Consider the following 23,042-nt stretch of genomic DNA (forward strand, 5'->3'; position numbering starts at 1 on the left):
CGGATGAAAAGATGGCGGATTACATCGCGAAGATTGTTTCGCTCGTTCAACGTCTAAAGGACATGGATATGGAGCAAAAAGAGGCGATCGTCATTGGGAAAATTATTTCTAGTTTGTCTGAAAAATATGATAATGTTCGCACGGCATGGTATGCGGTTCCGCGTAACGATCAAAAATGAGATAAGTTAACCGATCATTTGATAAACGAAGAGTCGCTGTTAAATATGCGTAGTCGAGGTGTAAACACGAGCAACGAACAAGAAATGTATTCTGCGCGCGATAAACGGAGTAATGTAAATAGAAAGTCGTCCGGCACGAGTTCTGCGAATTATGCGAAGCGTGGAAGTTGTCATTTCTGTAAGAAACTGGGTCATTGGGCTCGTGATTGTTTTGAAAAAAGAAAGCATTTAGAGAAAAAAAGGAAAGACAAAAATTACTCTCATGTTAGTGAAAAAGTACATACAGATAAAAGCGACAATGCTGAACTGTTTAATATCGAATGTTTAACTGTAAATGAATTAAGGGGGGAATCTACTTTAGCCGGCTGAAAAATGATGATTTTTTGGGAATTTTTTTCAAGGAAACTATAAGTGATATTGGATTAATTTTTTTTGTAATATGGAAAGGCATTCTTAAAGAAAAAAAAATATTTTTTTTTCAGTTACGTTAATTTTTATTATATTGACGGACAATTTTGTAGCGCAATGTTGGTAGCGCAACGGTTAACTGCGTACAGTGTAGCAACGAGCTGGGTAATCTGAAAGCAAAAAATAAAAATTTTTTTTAAAGCTTAATCAATTACGCAGGGATTGAACCTATTTGCAAATAAAAATATGAAAAATTGAAGAAGTTACAGCAATCGTAAGAAAAGTGACATTTTTTTTATCAAAAAATCGATCTTCTGTTGTTGATAAAAATGTTATAAATAAATAATAAAATGTAAACGTAGGTTCAATCCCTGGAGAAAATTGTAAGGAATCGAATCATGCTTGGCGAAAGTTATTTGAGTGATTACTTTTTGAGTTATCTTGTACGCAAAGTTGGAAAAAGTGGTTTTGAGAAAAACGCGTTTAAAGTTTATTTTTTTGCTCTCAGCCAAAAAAGCACGTAAAAATGCATGCAAATTTCAGTATAAAAGTTTTTGAGGTCGTTGAATCCGAATCTGATATCAGATTTTTAAAATTCAAAATGGCGGATTTTAAATGGCGGGTCAGAAGAGTCGTACTTGAATATAGAAATGAAGTTCTTGATGTTTTCACGATACTTACAATAAAATAATGTTCAATCCGCTATTCCGGGCCCATACAATATGCCTTCCTCTTCCTCGTATAACTCCTGTTGGGCAGTTTTCTGCATTCTGTGGGCTGTTCGAGCTTCTTTCGTGTTCTCCCAAGTACGAATTTCTGCTCTCCGCAGTCGTTTGTCATTCTGTGAATCGACGAATCCCTTGGTATGTTGTCCGATCACAATGCCCATTGTTTTCATTATTTTTAAAATAGGGTAGTACCCTTCATTGAAGATCGCAGTAGCAAAATATGCAGAAATTTTAATTGTTTTTGCGCCGCAGTGAAGATGTTTTGGTGCCAGTGTGACCGGAACAACGATTGATGTGATGAAAATCAAATTATAGCCACTTACTACTTGGGCTGAATTATACGGTCGCCACTGTATTTTAAGGCTCAAATACAGAAACCTCTCGAACTCGCGTGGTCCCTCTCTTCCTTCCAGCTCAATGGCCGCCGTGTTCTACGCCTCAGACGTGTTCAAGGTCGTCGACCACGCCCTTATATAACGACGCGTAATCCTCGCACGTTTGGATAGGAATTTCACTGGGATCGCGATTGAAATGACTTATTTTTTTGTAATAAGATAAATAACAATTTATTATTCTCCTCACTACAGCAATCTCCGTGTAGGAACGGACGCGTTCGCTCGATCGCGTGTATTGGTACGTCGAGTGTTCTCGAACCGCCGTCTCGCTTTCTCGTATGCACAATCGTGTTCGAGGAATTGATATCCCGGATCGCGCAATTACTTCTAACAATCTTTCTCAATTACGACTCATGCTAACAGCACAAGCAATCAACGGGATAAGTCGGCCGGATTCGTATTTTACTGCGTGGCTTCGACGCTACGTAATCTCGCAACGGACTTTCCGCGATAAAATATCACACGCGCTTATCGTAGGCGGTAAACGCGATAAGCAAGCCGAAGTCGAATTTGTTATGCGCAACGGTATTACGTGTTGACGCTTCGATATCTCACGGCGAACTGTCCTCGAGGGACGGGTGTGGTTCTCCCACCTAAGCGCGACGCATGCGCCTTCGTGCGCAAACGGGCGCGAAGCCATCCTATTGGCTGGTCGTACCAGAAGTGTAAATGGTACGACTCTTCGAACACTAAAAGTGTAACGGTTCATGTGCCGAGTCGTTTGCGTTGACTCGGCATCTACACTTTTAGTCAGATGCCGCTCTCTAAGGTGCAAAGACGCGAATTGGCTATCGCCCGCGCGTGAACCAATCGCGCCGCTGCACCGCGAATCTTCGCGTAAGCGGACACAGAGTCACTAGGCTTGCACCGAGTAACTCTCCACGTATGAAAGTCATGTCAACGAATCCCTACGAAACCAGGTAAGTATGCGTATAGCGCAATCGTAATTAATTTTTTTCTTTTTTTTCAGGTGTCCCGGATCGTTCAAGGAATCGTCTCATTTTGTCACCAGCGGTGATCAACGGTAAGTATAAAATAAAATAAAAATAGGTAAGTATAATAAAAGCGACTTAATCTATCGCATGCACTAATGAATAATACATATATGGTCTTTATAATGACCTTTATATGGTCTTTATAATGGGAAAGTTGAAAAGTTATCAAATTAACGAATATAATATCAAAATGACTCAATTCCGTGCCAAAGTGTAAAAGTTACGTAAAAGTGTAGCAAAGTGTAAATCAAAATAAGCATAATTGCAATAAAGTGTAACAAAATGTAAATGTACGCCTGGAATGACTCCATTTGGCTTTAGTTGAAATATCGAAGTTAAAAGTGTTATAAAAGTGTCGTTTGGTGTAGAGCCTACACTGGCTCGTATCGCACGCTCGCTGGTAACGCGCTTACGTGTAAAGTGTAAAAAAATGTAATAAAGTGTAGCAAAAGTGTAAATCCTATGCCGGCTCGTCTCGCACGCTCGCTGGTAACGCGCTGGTGTGTAAAGTGTAGAAAAGTGTAATAAAGTGTAGCGAAGTGTATCACCTCTATCGGTGGTGTTCTCATGCTAATTTCTCTACGCTATAGGTGTAAAAAGTGTAAAAGTGTATCGCAATGGTGTAGGTGTGTCATTCCCCTGCGGGATCGTTTAAAATCATGATATACATAGGAAAAATCATAAAAAGAACAAAAACTAAATACGGATCTGGAAAATTAATTATCAACGGTACGAATATTATCGTGGCAACTACTAGGTATTCTGAAAACTTCATGCTTGTTTGTATTTACGGTAAATAATACGGTAAATATGATTGTGAACCGGCTTTATGCGAATACGCTAGCAGTAAAATGCAAACTATCGCTATCGCGAACAAAATGAATATAAAAGTTAAAACTATTATTCGGAACTTGTCCGAGTCCATTATCGAATCTAAATCTTGCCCTCTGGCTTAAGCTTTCTCAAAATGACAGGTGAATGACTTTTAGGTTGTTGATTAGTGTATAAGGATATGTTATAAGTTTTATTTTCATGTGTCGACAGTTGTACTGTGTCTGAGTGTTTATAGTGTAACAAGTGTAATAAGGTGTAGTAATCTTATATTCTAATGTCGTACCTTTTTGGCACTTCGCTTCCTAACACGGTAGGATATCATGCAAAATAAAGTAATACAAAATAAAATGGAATATCAAAAGTTTCACAAGGGTTGTGTAAATTATGTAGGGTACACTAAATTATGTAGGGTACACTAATAAAGATCTATCAAATAAAATTGTCCGAGAAGTCGAACATGTGCCGCGCGCGCCTGACAAATGCGCGCCCGGCCAACACGCGCTTATCAGATTTCGCGGCTCGCCGCGGCGCGTCGCCGGCTCACATACTCGCGTTTAAAGTACGTTCGAGTAGCAATTTAAGGCGAGCTGCGCACAGACCAGCATCGAATCCTACCGCTATACTCTGCGATCTCGCATCGAGGAAGCGTTGAGAGAATCGAAACATTAAATATTTTGTCGCGTCGAGTGAGATTCCCTCTCCTCCGCGCAGTAATTGTCGAGCGTCGAGAGACTTCTCCTCCGCTCATTGCACTCTTGTGGAGCCATCGTGGAGACCGCGGCCCCCTCCAAGTCGGACGCCCCCTCCGGGCCCGGCACAGTGGAAGCGGAGGCGCGGAGTGGCCCCACTCCAACAGCGACCAGAAGGAAGAGGTGCCGAACCAGGACGCGGAGCCAGAGACGAAGGAAGCGCCTCTCCTACCCGCCAGCACCTCAGGAGCGGCACACGAAAGGGGCGGAGCCCGCTAAACCGGTGTCGCAGGAGCGGCACCAGGAGACACCGGCCCTTGTGAAACCTCGCTTCTCCAACCAGCCAGTGCCGCAGGAGCGGCAGGCGACGAGACGGGAGCTTGACAAGGGACAGGCGATACGTCCGTGGAAGCTCATTCCACTGGAGCTCCCGGAGGTGCGCCGCACCAGGCCTGCCGGACTGACGCTCCCGAAACGGGATTGCCGCATTTCTCGATCACCGGCCCTCCACCTGATCCGCGTCAAGGAGACGCAAACCACAGCGTGTCAGACAGTGCTCACGCGAGCTTTTTTGGCTCCTTCATCGCCAGTGGACCCACCGGATCAACCGACGGACAAGCCACCTCTCACTCCGGGCTCTAAACTCGACCTCAATAATAACTCGGTCCCCTCCAAGCCCCTCGCAAAGAAGGCCATCCGCCACATTAAATCAAGGCGCCGCCTAAGACAATGCAAACATAATATATGTAATTTAGACACAGAATATATTGTTTTGTTACCAAATCTTGTCTCGCTGACTCACCGCCACCGCCCTGATCCCTATTGCGACTCTACGATATCGAACAAAAATAAAGAAATATAAAATAAAATAAAATAAACTGAAACGAAATGTTACTCTCTTTTCGAGCAAAGACACGGTTTACAATTCCGCGTAGTCCATGGGCTGCGACTCGGCTGAGTCCGGCTGCTGCCCCTTCTGCACCTCGGTCCTCCTGGGAAGCACCTCGGCTCGTTCGGAGTGTCCAGCGGGCTGAGAGCCCACCTCCAACAACCTGCTCACCTCCTCGTCAGCTTTTTGTGTGAGGATCTCGGCTATAAGCTGACTGTCAGCCTCGCACAGGCTGCTGTCTAATCCCTGGGTGTCGTGGCTGCACTGCACAGGCACCGGTGTTGCCGTCCTCTGCACCTTCTGCTCCCTGCTGGTGTTATCTTTGGCCTGCGACATCTCCAACGTCTCCAGGCTCGGTTCGCGACTAAGCTGCGGAACGGACGATTTAACGTACGGTTCCACCAGACGCCACAGACTTGCATTGAAACTTTCGTTTTAATTCTGCGTATATCCGCCTAAGCATCTTTCCAATAGATCATCCTTGGATAAATCTTGATAAATCGACAACAATTGCTCTTGAACATCCTTGCGAAAAACAGGTGGGTGTTCAAATTCATCTAGTTTCCCAGTCGCTTCTGCTACTCGCCATTTGCACCAACTTTCACACCCCGTTGGACAGTATTTGTGTTGTGGTTTTTCATCGGTTGAGCATAAGTGATAATAAGTAGCCATAATGGCTTTTTCATCTCTTCAACCCAATCCGGATGTCTTCTTATTGCTAATCCGTAATATTTTGTCAATTTTTTTATTAGTGTGTCCGTCAGCTTTCCTTTTTCTCCGAGTTTCGCCGCTTTCTTTATATTTCTCAGGCGAGTGCTCATTCTTTTTTCGACGTGCCCAACACATTCATGTTTCTTCAATGTTATATCCTCGCCGTAGGGTTGTAAATCCATAAGGGCTTTAAAAGTTTTAGAGTCGCCATCGCCGATATAATTGCAGTATCTCACGCCAAACTGTTCTTCAGATCTGGAAAACATCTCTTTCATTGAATCCACTTCCATTTTTCCGGAAGATCCAGAATGGTTGATGGAGCACGTTTTTTTGTGATCTTCAAACCACTCGGAATATTCTACAGTGCCCTTTTTGTTTTTCCAAAAAATACAGGATTGGCAATGGCTGCTTTTTACGACGAGATCAATTATCTTTCCAGTGTTTTTTGTCCTATGAGCGTTGTTACACCAAATAAAGATAAAAAACCACGCTTTTTCCATGTTCCATCACCGGAAACGATCAAATTTTGCGATGGCTTTCCTTTTTGCATGTTTACTTCTATTTCTTCTTTGACGGCTTTATGGCACAATGTATGGAAGACACCTTTGGATGCAGTATAAATGTTTTCTACAGAGGCATAATATACTTTATAATGGAAATTTTGGCACATATCCATGAGACCACAGAACAAATTTATGCCTTCTTTGCAGACTCCCAACAATCTCATGACAAATATTATTCTTCTATTAATTTCGAAGGCACTGTTAATAAAAGGGCCTGAATTGATCTTCCGAACACCACATGAGCAAGTAACAGCTATTTTGAATCCTAATCCGCGACTTCCCGTTTCACCAAAAGTTACATTTTTTTTGCAATCTTTACAAATTAGCATTTGAGTCAAAGCACTAAAAACAGTGAAAAATTCAATAATGCGATAGCCGTGAGTTTGACTTATAATAATGTCATCATCCGCAGTCTTCAATTTTTTAGCCGCATTACTCGTTGATGCAGTTTCCGTTTCGGCAGTAAACTGATTTCCTTGAAACGATCTTTTTCGTGGTCTTGAGTGACGAAAACCGTTCTTTTTACCTTAGCGAGGCATGATTTTACTTTTATGTCCGTACAAGCCGACATTTCGAAGCACGAACACATAAATATAAACACTATAGGGTCAAATAAAATAGTTGTAGGTCTAGCGGGTATATAGGATTATTTTGTTCCCGCAATAATAGAACCGAGAACGCTGCGAAGCCAGTATAGCGTACGTCTCTCCGCGCGCCTCACTAAAAAGAGCTGTAGTTTCGTCAATTTTACGAGTTTGACGATAATACTTTGGGAATATATTCTTAAAACCTTATACTATTTATTTATGCAAAAAAAATCGATTTTTTTGACCCATCAAAGTAGATTCCCCCCTTAAATGCACGTGACATGTGGTACGCGGATTCGGCTGCGACGGAACATTTGTGTATAAGGCGAGATTGGTTTAAGAAATTAAATTTGTTTCAAAACCATGAGCATAAAGTTTGCGTTTGTAATGGTAACCTTGTTGCTGCTGTAGGTGTAGGTGACATTGATGTTAAAATTAAGCGTTCCGATACGCATACTATTTCTGATGTGTGGTACGTGCCTGAAATAAAGGAAAATTTGCTTTCGACGGCCGTACGTCGGAAAAAGGTATGAGAGTAGTTTTTAAAGAAGGCGGAAAAAGAGTTATATTTTGTAAAAGCAATAAGTTTATTGTAGATGGCTTTAGAGAAGATGAAAAACTGTATAAACTCAATTTCTGGCCTGCTTGTAAATATAGTGAAACAAATGTTAGTACTAGCAGTTCACTGATGGAGTGGCATGAAAAATTAGGCCATGTTAACTTTCAAACTCTAAGACAAATGATTTCAAACTGTTCGGTGAATGATTTGAAGGTTTTTAATTTAGATAAAGAGGATCCGTTTTGCGAAGGGTGTGTTCTAGGCAAACGGCATAAAAATCCTTTTCCAAAAAATGAGGTTATTAGAGCAAAAAAGCCGGGAGAATTGTTTCATGCTGATCTCTGCGGAAAAATGAGTCAAAGTTCTATTGGCGGAGCAAATTATTTTCTTTTGTTAAAGGATGATTTTTCTAAATACTGTTTCGTTTACTTTGTTAAAGAAAAATCTCATGTTTTGAAAGCTTTGCAAAAATTCTATGCTGATGTTAGAGCTGATAATTGTAATGTAAATTTAATGAAAATTAGAACTGATTGTGGTAAGGAATTTTGTAACAAAGATGTCAAAAAGTTTCTGCTGTTTAAAGGGATAAAACACGAACTGACCACACCTCACGCTCCTGAACAAAACGGATATATTGAGAGACAAAATAGAACCGTAGTTAAATCAGCTAAAAGTATGTTACATGCAAGAAAACTACCGCTATACTTATGGGCTGAGGCTACTGCTACTGCAGTGTACAGTGGGGAGCATAAATGAGTTCCGTTACCCGGTGAGCTACGATGCAGAGCGGTGCAGGCGAGCGCGCTACGTTACCGTCACGGTCGATAAAAGGTTCAAATACAGAACCGCAAACGCGTAAAAATGGTCAGTCACGCTGTATTGCTCGCGCGTGCATTTAATTAAAAAAACATTTTTAATACAATTTGATGCACACAATTAATACGTATTACATACAATATAACAATCATAGGTGATTATGTAATTATAATTGTATTGTGCATCTGCAACTATTATTCCACCGACTAAGTATGTGTTTACTGGAATAATATAATTATAGATCATATGATAATTATAATAACAACATAATTACCTATAATTATTCTATTGCATATGAAAAATTATTTCGCGAAGTTTTATAATTTTTACGATGTCGTATTATTTTCAGTATCTTATTTATAAGTAAATAAAATATTAAAATTAAAAGCTAAGTAATGTTACGGCCGATATTCCGAGCAATATTAAAGTATTAATAAAAAGCTAGACATATATACATTTTGAATTATAATTATCGAGTCAACGTTTCGACCTACTTGGTCTTTCTCAGGGCATTACATTCAAACTTACAAGTGATATAAATAAAAATAATAATAACTGTTGAAGTTCACATTATCAACACTGAAAATTATAGTTATCGCCGATGGAACGATTACGACACGCAAAAGAAATAAGGTCAAAGCCAACTTCGAATTAAACGCCGTCACAGGCCACATAATTACAATAATTGTTACCGATTACAATAAATCCTGATCTGAGTTGCAGCTGACGGAGATGCTAATTTCGTGCATTTTCCGTATATTTTAAAAGGGGCAATCTTCTGTATGATCCTGGTATCAGCCATGCTCAACGTCGGAAATTGTCATGTCCGATATTAAATGGAAGTAGAGATCGGTGTTGCGTCAAGAACCTTTTAAAATATACAGAAAATGCACGAAATTAGCATCTCCGTCAACTGCAACTCAGATCAGGATTTATTGCAATAGGTAACAATTATTGTAATTATGTGGCCTGTGACGGCGTTTAATTCGAAGTTGGCTTTGACCTTATTTTTTTTGCGTGTCGTAATCATTCATCGGCGATGATTATAATTTTCAGTGTTGATAAAGTAAACTCTAACAGTTATTATTATTTTTATTTATATTACTTGTAAGTATGAATGTAATGCCCTGAGAAAGACCAAGTAGGTCGAAACGTTGGCTCGATAATTACAATTCAAAATGTATATATAGCTTCTTATTTCAATACCGTAATTAATTAATATTGCTCGGAATATCGGCCGTAACATTACTTAGCTTTTGCCTTCGACGAGCGATAACACGTCCTATTTTTTTATATTAAAATTAAATTATTTAAATTAAGGATTAATCGGATACGAAATCTATTTTGTAATATTTTATGAATTCCTAGATTCTTTAAATTTGAACATTAAGTTTATAATGCGATTTTTATCCATTTTTGCTTTTTACAAAATGTCTTTCCTAACATTGAAATATTTTCTTATATAAGAAGAAAATATTTTTATATGTAAGTGATGGTATCTCGTGTTTATGGTAATTGGATTTATTTTCTGCGAAAGAGAAGCCATTTTTTATGTGCTATAAATTGTGAAGAAATATATAAAGTCTGCGATATTATCACGTAGCTGTTAACCATTATTTTCACAATTATTATATTATTTTTATTTTCTTTTTTATACAAAAAATTAAGGATTAAACGGATAGAAAGATATTCGTAACATGATATATGTTGTCGAGATGTTTCGAGTTTCGAGATGTTCCTTGTCTTAATGTTTGGTGGTTCTGAAAAGAACCGATTTGGTGGTTCTAAAAAGAACCGATTGGATGTTGCTGAGGTGTTCCTTGTCTTAATATTTGGTGGTTTTGAAAAGAACCGATTGTTTTGCTTGGCCCTGGAGCGAATTTTAATAATCCGTCCAGTAACCATCTCTTCCGATCACCTGAGGCAGTCGTCGATCGATGGACCGACGAAGATTGGTGAAGAACTCATGTTCGCCTCGAAGTGCTTCCCATGCATTCCTCGCGTGCTCAAACAGAGCTTGTTTGGTTCTCTCATGGCCAGGATCCCACGTATTCACAATTTTCGCCCACACATTCTCAATCAAATTGAGATCCGGGGATTTAGCTGGCCAATCAAGAACCACAATCTCTGGATGTTGTGCGAACCATTTTCGCATAATGCGGGAAGTATGAACTGCAGAATTGTCCTGAACTAATCGAAATCTCGGTACATCTTCTGCCGGGAATATATTTTGGACGCTCGAAAGCAGAACGTTTTCCAAAATATCGATGTATTCCTCTCTATTCATATGTGGCGATATTTCAATTAGTTCACCAGGACCATACGCACTTATCCATCCCCACATTGTACAAGTGATGCGCCCACTTCGCTCTTGAGGAATGACATACCTCGGATTAAACCTGCGATTATCGGGTCTCCAAACACGACCACGCCGATCAACTGCAGAACAAAAGACTTTTTCGTCCGTCCAGATAGTGACATCCCATTCTTCCGCAGATGTCATTAACTCTTGACGCGCAAAAGCAACGCGATTTTCGCGATGTCTTTGCGTAAGCGCGATTTTTCGTGCAGCAGTGTACGTTAAAAATAGAGCTGCAACAAATACTCTAAATGACAAAACACCATATGAAATGTGATTTGGAGAAAAACCTTCTGTTAGTCATCTGAAAATTTTCGGCAGTACATGCTACGTTCACATTCCCAAGGACCAAAGAAGCAAGTGGGAGATGAACTCTGCAAAGATGATGCTGATAGGCTATAGTGACGGAAATAAAACCTATAAAGTGTATGATCCAGCCCTTCGGAAATGCTACGTAAGAAGAGATGTGGTGTTTGATGAACGACCTCCCTCAGATGATGTGGTAGTTGTCGGCAATGATAAAAATGATGTCGATGACGTGAAAGAAGGTGATTCTGAGTATACTGACGAGCTAAAAGAGTCATTGAAGAGAAATCTAAGAGCTCCTATCCTAAGGAATCCCTATCCACTTAGACCAAGAATACCTTCTACGTCAGATAAAAAAAATTTGGCTGAGTTGAAAATTGCTGAAGCTCTGTTCACAACTTGTGAGCTACAGACTCTGAAAGAAGCTGTAGAAGCTGAGGATGCGGCTGAATGGATAAAGGCTATGCATGAAGAGTTGGATTCACTCGAAGAAAACGAGACATGGGAGCTTGTTAAAAGGCTTGAAGACCGGACTGTAATTTCAAATCGTTGGATATTCAAGAGAAAATACACTGCGGATGGTGAAATAGATAAATACAAGGCTCGCCTGGTCATAAGAGGATTCTCTCAGAAAGAAGGAATAGATTATAAAGAAATTTTTGCACCAGTTGTAAAGTACAATACAGTAAGAACAGTTCTGTCTATGGTTGCTGTTAATGATCTAGAAATGATTTAATTTGACGTAAGGACTACCTTTCTTTACGGAGATCTTGAAGAGACAATCTTTATGGAACAACCATTTGGCTTTGAAGTTGATGATCGAGTCTGCATGTTGAAGAAAAGTCTTTACTGACTCAAACAGGCACCGAGACAGAGGAATAAGAAAATAAATGCGTTCTTCCTCGATTACGGTTTAATTCAGTCTGAATCGAATGCGTGTCTATATTACATAATAATCGATGGCGTTAGACTGTATGTAATATTATATGTAGATGATGGAATTATTTGTAGTAACAATGTCTCAAAAATGAATGACTTACTTATGCCCATTTCTACCAATGTAGATTAACTTTAATCTTGGTTTAACTTACTTTCTATCTTTTTCTAACTTTTAGAACTAGGAAAAGATGACAGGTAAGTTAAACCAATATTAAAATTAACCTGCGTTGATAGAAATGGACATTAGTAAGTTAAGTGCAGTTTTTAAGATTAAAATCTCTGAAGCTGAGTTCTTTGTTGGAATGCAGATAAAGAGAGACAGAAAGTTGAGAACTTTAAAAATGTTTCAAACTGCGTATACCAAAAGAATCTTAATTAAGTTCAATCACAAAAACTGTATGTCTCTCTCTATCCCAGCTAATCCTAGTATTAAGTTTCTTAAAACCGATGTAAATAATAACGTTAAGCATAACTTTCCGTATAGAGAAGCTATCGGTTCACTTATGTTTTTAATGGTTGCAACTAGGCCTGATTTAGCCTATATTGTAAGTGTTTTGAGCCAATTTTCGGAAATGCCTGATGAAAACCACTGGAATGGGGTAAAGCGTATCTTTCGGTACTTAAAAGGAACAATTTGTTGTGCCGTACCTTGGCTCGCAGGGTCGGCACGGGATTCTTTAGGATCCGCCGGGAGGATGGAGAAAACACGTAGCCAGATTCTTGTTTAAATAACTTTTTAATAAACTTGCTGTTAGAACAATACAGACATCTTGTTATTTCACTGCCCTGACTTGCGGGCGTTCACAATAGAGTAGATAACGTTCGGTCGTGCGCGATATCGCCTTTTGGTCTAGACTGCCCGCCGCTTCTCGGAAGGGCGGGCTTTTATTACTTGCGCATTAGCTTCCGCGATGCTGACTCAGCTGTCAGCGTTTTTGCTTCCGGGTGAGTGCCCTGGAAGCCGCTTGCAAAACCCGGAATGCCACCTCAGGTGAGTTTGGCAAGATCCGGAAGTAACGCTGACAGCTAGGTGTCGAAATTAGGGAGCGGTGACTTTCGCCACACAACATCCCTCCCCCCGTGGAAAAAGAAAACTGAGGGATGAGGTTTTTGTTACTGTTTTCTTTCTCCATGGAAGTTACATCATATTACAGCTTATTTTCCGAGTTGTTTGCGGAAGTCGCGTCGCGTGTCTTTCCTTGTTCTTTTCTTTATTATCCACATAATCGTTACCACAATTCCTATTATAATGACAACTATGGACACGGAGCCCACGGGATATATTACATTTGTATTTGATAAAAAGCTGACCTGGTTGTTTTCTAACTCCTTGTCTACTTTTTCGAGATTCCGGCTTAATTTTGTTAATTCTTCGGGATCATTGATCACTGGCTCTAGTCGTAGTTCTGTTTCTGACTTTTTATTATTTCCAAGATTCTCAGTTACTGATTTGAAGTTCAAGTTAAATTGTGGTAAATGCATTTGTATGTACTTGGCGTACTCTTGTTTTTTAGTTCGTAGTGTCAAGTCTGTCGTGGTCAGTCTGCAATTTTCGTTCAATTTAATTTTCCCTGTTCTATTAATTTCAATTTTCTTTTTGGCTTGGTCATTGCACTGTACGGTTATATATTGTTTGTACGGAGTAGAAAATAACCATGTCTGTGGTTCTGCTATAGTAATCCAGAACGTCACATTCGAGAGAATGTGACGTCGCTCGCAATTATCGTTTTGTGTTTGAATATAAATTTGCACCTCGCAGGGTGCGTGCGCTGTTACGAAATATACGGGGTATTTTGTGTCACATACGAATGTTCTGTCGGCATGTGTGCATATGTCTAAATCGCTTTCCTTTAATATTAAATAATTTCGGTTCTCTTTATTTATGGCTAATAGGGTGTGTGAGATTTTAGGAATTATAAATATGTTTTTGTTGTCGTGTACTGGTAGGGGGGTTATTAGCACAATTTCATAGTTGGGATAGGTGATAATTGGGAATGTCAGGATCGTGTATATGTTGGGGTTGTCGTAGTAAGCAATTAACTCTACGAATTTTTCGATCGTGTTCCAATTGTTTATTTGTACCTTGAAGGGGAAATGTGCCCCTCGGGATAGGTGGGTTGTCGCCTCTCGTAGTTCCGCCACCAGAGTTTCGAGTGGTAATAGACGAATGGGAATTATACCCATTTTCGCGTACGTGAGATATTCTAACGTGTCTTCTACGTCGCTTACTAACTTTGCGGTTATTGTGCTTACTACTAGGAGGTGTTCGTCTAGTTCTTCGCGGCGTGCTAGCTTTGTTACTCGCTGTTGTACTCGTCTCGTGACATTTGCTATTAAATTTTCGTTTTTATTTAGTGTCTGTTCTAATGTCTCCATGTGGCCTAACGTGGCGTTTATAATTTTTATTTGATGTTTTGCCGCGTGCTGTATCGTCTTCTGCTGATTGTTTAGCCTTTCTAATTGTTCTTGTATTCGTCGTGCGTCGTCGGCGTCCATTGTCCCAAATAAAGTTTTACCTATGCTACCTATTGCGTCTATTAATCCGCGTCGATTCGTTGTTACTTTGTATACTGTCTGTAGTCGTAAGAGCAGTTGCGTCAGCTTAGTGTTACTGTCTACTGTTACGCGGAGGATATTGTTGCAAGCGTCTCGGTTGTCATTGTCGGCTTTTTCGCATGCCCCTTTGATTTGTTCAATGTAACTTTGGAGTAAGTGGTATCTCACTTCGAATGCTGCAACATTGATTCTGATAACCAGTTTCCATGTCGCTTCTTTTAGTTGCATGGTCCCAATTTTCTCAAAATAGAGCAGAGTTACGTGCTTTTTGTTCTGCTTTTTTAATTATGCGGTGCTTTCGGTGCTCGCAACATTTTGCACCCTCCACATGCGATGCTTGCCAGCGACTCTATTGGCTGAGATTTTCGCGGGCTGCTGTGGATCGCGAGACACCCCAATCGCCCCCTCCTTCTTATGAAGAGGTGGTGCGTCCTGGCACTGTGGTGCCCATCTTCCTGTTGCGGGTGACGCTGCACACCGCAACAGGACAAAGGGACGTGGTCCTCGTTCGTCCTCGTCGGGAGTAATGTTTTTTGGTAAGTCTTACTACTGTATATACAATATAATATATTTTTTTTTGCTTATATCTACTGCTTATTTCTGGTATTTTGTTGCGCGTGCGTCTTATTCTTCTATAAATGTTTTTAGCCAATTTGCATGCACGCGTATCGTCTTGCGCTTTATTTTGATTGTGTAGTTTACGTCACTGTGTTTTTCCACAATCACGTATGGCCCTATTCATTGTGATTCGAGCTTTTTTGATCGTCCGCGTCGTACTCTTTCGTCGTATAACAGTACTTTGTCACCTACTTTGAATGTTTCCTTATTACATTTTTAATCGAATTGCAATTTCGCTTTTTCTTTTTCATCTTTAGTGCGTTCTCTCGCGACTTGGCTCGTTGCGCGGATTTGTTCTCGCAACTACCTCGCGTAATCCTCGTATGAATACGTCAATTTTGGAGGCTTAGATAGTGCTGTCGGTAGGTTTGCTCGATGTCCGTAGACAAGTTCAAACGGCGTAAACCCTGTCGTAGTATGAGGTGTTGTGTTGTAGGTAAACATCGCGTAGGGTGTCCATTCATCCCAATCGGTTTGATCTTTATTTATGTAGTGCCTCAAGTATTCTGCTAGAGTGCGATGTTACCTTTCCAACGCTCCGTTACTCTCGGGGTGATATGCCGTCGTCTGAATTTTTTCGATCTTTAATAGCTTGCACATATTCTTAAATATCTCATTCGTAAAGTTTGTTCCTTGGTCCGTGAGAATTTTCTCCGGTATCCCGTGTTCCAAGACTACTTTCGTGACAAAAGCTTTTGTGACTGGGTTTGCTTCCTGATTTTCTACAGGTATCGCTTTGCTGAACTTTGTTAAATTATCCTGAAATGTGAGGAGATATTTGTTTCCGTTGTTCGTAACCGTTAACGGTCCTACCATATCGAGCGCGCATTTCTCGAATGGTCGCTCAGGTGGGTCTGTAAAGGTGCCATTACATGGGAGCGTCCGAGCGTCGAGCGTCGAGCGTCAAACACGTGCGCATCACCTTTGCGCAGGATTCTAAACCGTACAGATTTCAGCGTCTTGACGCTATTCCTATTGCAATGGCGAGTGACGAGATAAGTAGGTTATGTTCCTGTTTTGGCATCTCTTGTTGAGATAAGTAATTAAAATATTGTATGTTACAGGCATCAGATATAACGTGCGGCGTGTGCACGGCAACAATTGCGAGACAAAATATTAAAAGTCACCAATGTGTGCAACAATGGCACAGTATTACCATCGAGTCTGATTCCCAAATATTTTATCCTACGAATGGTATGGCCTATAATTCATTAAATTATACGATAATATACAACTATTGTATATATACATATATACATATATATATATATATATATATATATATATATATATATATATATATATATATATATATATATATATATATATATGTATTGAAAGACATTGTAAGTATAAGCAGTATGTGTGCGATTTTGCAGAAAGAGGTGAATGTTTGGCAAGAGTAATATGTGATGGCAAGGAACAAATCGTATTAATAAATAAAGAGTCACTTGGTCAATCCTATTTGAAACAAATACAAATAGGCAATGAAGTGACAAAGTCTATTAATCTATCGGTGGATGATTGCTGTCCTTCAGATGATGATTCAGTATTGTGCTCAACAGCAGTAAACAAAAATATAATAGACGAATTATTGATCGAAGAAGTCAGAAAGAGACCCCCTATATACGATTACACACTGCCTTTGTCTTTCCGTGGCAGACACAAAGTTGCAGAGTTGTGGGCAGAAATTTCTAATGCTCTTAAAGGTACCTATATTACATAAGCCTGAATTACCAAATAAAAGCAATGATATTACATTAAATGGTGTAAAAGTATGTATTAACAAATTTATTTAACCCATTGTAACAAATGTTTTAGGTCATTTAAGTGCTGAAGAGGCGAAAAAGAAGTGGAAATCCCTGAAAGACACGTACAGTAAATTAGTTGCTGACGAAAAAAAACCCAGCGGATCAGCAAGGTCACAACAGAAACCACCATAGAAACATTTTGAAGCAATGTCCTTCTTACGTTCGGTGTCAAAACACAAACCGTACGTATCAATGTTCATGTGCATGCATACATACACACACACACACACACACACACACACACACACACACCCACACCCACACCCACCCACCCACCCACCCACCCACAACCCACCTACCCACCCACTTACCCACCTACACACACACACACACACACACACACACATATATATATATATATTAGGGTGTCATTTTGGAGCAACTTTTTTTTTCATTTCACGAATAGCATACTTGCAGGAAGGTAAAATAAAATACCTGTTAAAGTTTTAGCCCTTAATATTAATATTAACAGGTCGCTCACCGCGATTTTTTATTTTTCATTTAGTAAGATAGAAAAAATTTTATAATTATCTAACAAACAGTAATACAGCATTGCTCCACAATTGATTTTTGTAGTAAATTTACCGCTCTACAAAAAAGATCTCTTATTATTTTGTCATAAATTCAATCGTTTAAAAGATATTCGAAGTTAAAGTTTGATAAATTTTATAAAACTTGTTTTTGCTTCTTATGAATTTTGTATCATATCGACTATCAAAAATTATGAAATAATCAATACATATTTTTGTAGAAAATTTAACGATCTACAAAAAAGGTCTCTTATATTTAAACTTTGAACTTTAAACCTTAATATCGTCTAAATAGTTACATTTATGAAAAAAATATAAAAGACCTTTTTATAAAAATTTTTTATGCAGCTGGTTATCACGTGTAACGAGACATGCAGAATCTGCGCGGCATAAAAGAAATATTAAAGAAAATACATCATCATCTATATTTAATAATAATGATAATGTAATTTCTAAAAGAAAACCATTGCCTAAACAAAATTTTAGACCGCAATGGTTAGAACTCGAACAATATAAACCATGGCTATGCGAAGCGCAACATGACGCAAATTCATTTTTTTGTAAGGTTTGTGATAAAAGTTTTATTGGTGGTTTGTCACATATCGAGCGTCACGCGAATTCCAAAATGCACAGTAATCAATTTGTAAAATGTGATACACAAATGAATGAATCGAATGTAGAACAAGTAGACATGGAATTTAACGAATCACTGTCATTTGAGGAGCAAAAGAAATTAGCGGAGATTCGATTCGCTGCAATAATTGCTGATAGAAATATTTCACTCGGAACGGCAAAAATAATACTTGATTTTTTTAAAGAAACCGGGAAAAATTACAACGTTTTAAAGAATATGAGCGTGGGTCAAACCAAATGTACAAACATTATTTCGAATGTTTTGTGCCCAATAGAAACGAATCGTGTCGTAAATTATATTCGTAACACAAAATTCTCCATTTTTATAGATGAAACGTCAGATATTACTAATCGAAAGAAGATGACGTTTCTCGTACGTTTTGTTAATCCCGAAACATCAAAAATACAGACTCAGTTGGTAAAATTAATTGATGTTAATGCGACAGATTGTAGTGCTGACAAATTATTTACTGCATTTAGAAATGAAATGTGGAAGCTCAATATACCTTTTAATAACATTATTGCGTTAGCATGTGACAACGCGTCTGTGATGACGGGAAAAAATGTATCATTTAAAAAAAAAACTTAAAGAGATGTGCAAAAATGTTTTGACGTTACCATGTCCATGTCATTCTGCCGCATTAGCTGCGCACACTGCGTGCAATACAATTCCTCCTTCTTGCGAGTATTTTGTAAAAAAAATTGCTTCCTACATCAACAATAGTCCCAAGAGAACAGCAATTTTCCAGGAATTTTCAGAATGTTTTCAAGAAAAAAACCTAAATATTTTAAAGTTAGCTGACACGCGATGGCTGTCTCGTCACGCATGCATTGAAAGACTTCTGATTTCTTGGGATACTGTAAAACTTTTTTTAAATGAAATGGTCGTAAGCGACAAATGTAAATCAGGAGAAAATCTATTGCACATTATGCTAAATGTTGAAACAAAAGCTTATATGCTGTTTCTAAAATATGTTTTAAATTATTTTAATGCATTTAATGCATTTTTTCAGGCAGTAGACACACGAATTCATTTACTGCAATTGAAATCAATAGACTTTCTAACTGAAATTTGTACAAACTTTTTAAAACAAGAAGTTTTAAAAGATTTGCCAAATATTACATTTGGCAAAATTGAAAATCATAGATCTGTAACTGATATAAATTTAGGACCCAACTGCGAAGAATACCTCCGTCAATTAATAAAGGATGGAAATGCAAAGGAGGTTGCAATTGTTCGACAGAACTGTCTACAATTTTATATTACTGCGGCTGAGGAAATTTGTAAAAGATTGCCGATAAGTGATACATTTTTAACAAAGTTAAAAATATTTCTTCCACAGATAGCTTTATCAAATGACAACAGAGAAAGATTGTTTGAAGATCTTTCTTTCATTGTTAAAACAATCGGCGGTTTTGACGAAAGTGGTCTAAAGACAGAATGGTTCACATTAAATTTAGATTTCACAGATACAGAGAAAGATGATTTGTCAAAATTAAATTTTGATGACATGTGGGCACAAATTTTGCAAAAGAATGATTCAGAAGGTAACGAAAAATACCCACATTTAAAATCTGTTGTGAATTCTATTAGATCACTGCCAAACTCAAACGCCGACGCGGAGAGAATATTTTCTTTTCTAACAGATATCAAGACAAAAAAACGAAACACATTATCCTCAGCCACTGTAAATGCTATTTGTGTATTAAAATCAGCATTAAAAACAAGAGGGAAAACTGCTCTGAACATGAAGATTGATGTAGAGCATTTATCTTTCATGAAGACAGACAAATTATATCCTACTATTTCTAAAAGACAAAAAAGTAGTCTTCGGCTATATGCTGCAGATGATGATATTGCTGCTGGTCCCTCTTCGTTTGACATGCAGGAATAACAAAAAGTTAATGATTTTTAACCTCTTTTTTTTAATAGCAAAACATTATATCAGTTACAGCTATGTAAAAGAAATAATATTTAATATTATGCAATATGTATTATATAATTTTATTATATATATATATATATATATATATATATATATATATATATATATATATATATAATTTTTATTATACATATATTATATTTATTTATATTTATTATTTATTTTATTTTTATATTTACAGCTTATTTACTATATTTATTAAATTATTAATTTTATTTTTTCTGAGACGAGCTGTATGCGATATTTATATTATATTATACAATTTTAGTTATCTCTTTGACGAGCAATAAGTGCAATTCCTTATATATATTACATAATTTTATTTGTCCCCCTGACAAGCTACGATCATTTCATAGTGTTATTTTTTAGTGGAATAGGCCTACGGGGGACACCACTTAAAAAAAAACGCGTCTATAATAGTACCTCTTAGGTGACGTAGAAAACTATTATACAATTATATTAATTATATTTTATTTTATATTTTATATTTTATATATTTTTTTATATTTTATATTAATTATAATTTTATATGTACATAGCCTCGCGGATAGTAGACGAGAGCATTTCGTCGCGTCGCGCCGCACCGCCGAAAAAATCCTTCCTTTGCGTTCACGAGAGACTTCTCGCTGTTTACCAGGCTGACTGGTAGTACGGAAGGATTCAGCGCGCGAGAAGGAGACAGAACATAATGTGACTGTCCTCGTCTAGTCTTCCGAAGCCAGCCGAAGCTCGAAGACGGACTGCCGAGCGCGCGTAGTATCCCCACCACTCGATTTACGAGTCAGGCTGGGGTCTAGAATTGGCAGCTCTGCTTTCCATGTCCAGTCTTCCAGAATCCTCTCCTTCCTTCCCTTCAGCTCTCTCTTTCTCTTCATGATTTCTTCTCTCTGCTCCTTACTCCTCATTCTTACCATTACCATTTCTCTATCCTTCTCTCTATCCCCGGCCACTCTCTTGATCTCCTCAATGTTTCCTCTCACTCCTATGGCCTTTAGCACCTCCTCCACCGCCTCCCTCCTCCTTCCTTCTTTAACCTCTAGCCCTCTGATTATTACATTCTTTCTCCTCTCCTCCCGTTCCTTTCTTTCCATCCTCCTCTCAAGCTCTCTAATTTTATCTCCTCCCCCCGACACCCCACCCCCTTTTCCTTCCCCCTCTTTATCTCTTTCCAGCTCCTCCACCTTCTTTTCCAGTTCTTTTATGGAACTCATCAACTTCTCCTTCTCTTCATTCCATTTCCCCTCCCTTTCCCTCCCCTCTCTTCTCAACTCCTCCACCTCCTTCCTCATCAACCTTCCCTGCTCTTTAAAACCTTCCATCATCTCTTCCATCATCTGTCTCAATTCCTCCCTCCACCCTTTCACCTCCTTCAGATCTTCCATCACCTCCTTCATTTCATCCCTCCACCCCCTCATCACCCCCCTCCACTCACTCCTCTCCTTCTCCTCCCAACCCACAGCCTCGGCGGGCTTCTTAAATTCCCTACCCTCCTTCTCGTCCCCCAGCCCCTGCAGTTCCGCATTCTCCCTTTTCCTCTTTGCCTCCCCATTACTCCCGACACTGCTGACACTCCCGCTTCTTGCTCTCTGGCCCCCCGCCCCCCCTCTCCTTTCTCATCGTACCCCATCCTCCCGATCATTCTCTCAATGCCGATTCCCGACTCTCTCGCTACCCGTCCGCCACCTATACTCACGCTCTCCTCGCCCGCGGCCGCTCACCGCTCAACGCTCTCCCCTCTTAACTCTTCGCGTGCTCCCTGCCCGACCCGCTCTCGCGTACGCTTTTCTCTCTTAGCGCCTCGCGTGCTCCCTGCCCAACCTGCTCACACACGTACGTTTTCCGAACCCTTTCTATCTCTTATCCTTCCCGTTCGTACCTTTCCTCCACTACCACACACACTCTCGCTCCTCCACTCTCTCCCTCTCACTCTCTCACTCTCACCAACACCTTCCAACGCTCTCACACACCGCCGAAAAACTCTGCCCTGTCACCGCGTGTCGCTCTCTAACGCACCGAGAACGGAAGTCCAAAAAAAAAAATGTTTACTATTAATTATTAAAATTTTTTTAGTATTTATTTAAAAAAATATACTAAAAATAAAAATAAACATACATAGTGTTAATACGCGTAAAGTAATATAATAATGTATCAACAAATTTTTTAGATTTCGCCTTCGGATTCATCGCCATCGAACTCATTATCGCTTTCGTTATCGCTGCAATTGATGTCGATCTGTGAAATATCTTCATCATCTGTAAACATATATAATAATAATATATTAAAAGACATAGATGATAATTATATAAAAACACGCGAGAGCAAAATTTTAACGCAAATTAGATTATTAACTATAAAAAAAGTTTACATGTTATACGAAATTGTTATAAATATTATTCAGTTTTATTTTGAAATTAAAATTATATAGATAAAATTAAAAAAAAAATAATCAAAAATTTACATTAAAATAATTAAAAAAAAATAATGAAATGAGAGAAATATATCAGTATTATTCTAACCTGCACTACTGTTTTGGTCATCATCGATTTATATCTCCAAGGGAAGAGGGTAGCTGCTCACCCTCAAACCATTTGAAAAGATATTTCCCCTCCTTCTCTTCCCAGCTAAAATCAGTCGGATATAATGCCGTTGGAACCTGAAGATGAGCGTGTGCCCAAATATTTGCTATATATGTTGTCCGCAGCAAATGTTGGTGCAGCTCAATTTTGCAGGGAGGCAGAGCTGATCCGTCGATATTATTCTTCGGTAAACGGAATATGTCATCGTTTCGTACAATATTGTATGTCTTCAAAAATGTTGTAACTCGTGCTTCGTTGACTTTGTTGATTTTTTGAATCCATACATACGACAAACATATTCTTCTGTAATATCAAACGTACTCTGCAACTCGTCGTCAGGTGCGTTGCTTAGTTTGATAAAACTATCGATATATATTTTTGAGTTGTGTAAAATTTTATACGGACGACTTTTTCC

The 23,042-nt window shown here is 38.8% G+C and overlaps 1 protein-coding gene and 1 pseudogene across 2 annotated transcripts; one reads left to right on the forward strand and one right to left on the reverse strand.

Annotated features, from left to right (window-relative positions):
• Positions 1-728: 728 nt before the first annotated feature.
• On the reverse strand, positions 729-10,738 carry LOC139824660 (uncharacterized; annotated as a pseudogene).
• Positions 10,739-15,988: 5,250 nt separating this feature from the next.
• On the forward strand, positions 15,989-17,168 carry LOC139824656 (uncharacterized). 2 transcript variants are annotated; one of them, XM_071797188.1, is made up of 4 exons: positions 15,989-16,124; positions 16,194-16,325; positions 16,511-16,840; positions 16,953-17,168. In XM_071797188.1, the coding sequence occupies exons 1-4, from the start codon at positions 16,004-16,006 to the stop codon at positions 17,072-17,074; spliced, it is 705 nt and encodes a 234-aa protein (XP_071653289.1). In that variant the 5' UTR covers positions 15,989-16,003; the 3' UTR covers positions 17,075-17,168. The 2 variants fall into 2 exon arrangements, 1 of the variants encoding a protein (XP_071653289.1); XR_011735209.1 differs by lacking the exon at positions 15,989-16,124 and having other exon boundaries at positions 16,212-16,325; positions 16,492-16,840; positions 16,953-17,166.
• The last annotated feature ends 5,874 nt before the right edge of the window (positions 17,169-23,042 follow it).

This window comes from Temnothorax longispinosus, unplaced genomic scaffold (assembly GCF_030848805.1).
Source record: "Temnothorax longispinosus isolate EJ_2023e unplaced genomic scaffold, Tlon_JGU_v1 HiC_scaffold_50, whole genome shotgun sequence".
NCBI classification, from domain to species: domain Eukaryota; kingdom Metazoa; phylum Arthropoda; class Insecta; order Hymenoptera; family Formicidae; genus Temnothorax; species Temnothorax longispinosus.

Excerpts from the sequence above, each read along its gene's own strand:
- LOC139824656 (XM_071797188.1), top strand. The coding sequence starts at position 16,004 with ATGGGAGCGTCCGAGCGTCGAGCGTCGAGCGTCAAACACGTGCGCATC. Across the intron at positions 16,125-16,193 it reads TATTGCAATGGCGAGTGACG|AGGCATCAGATATAACGTGC; the intron begins AGATAAGTAGGT and ends ATTGTATGTTAC. Across the intron at positions 16,841-16,952 it reads AATTTCTAATGCTCTTAAAG|GTCATTTAAGTGCTGAAGAG; the intron begins GTACCTATATTA and ends CAAATGTTTTAG.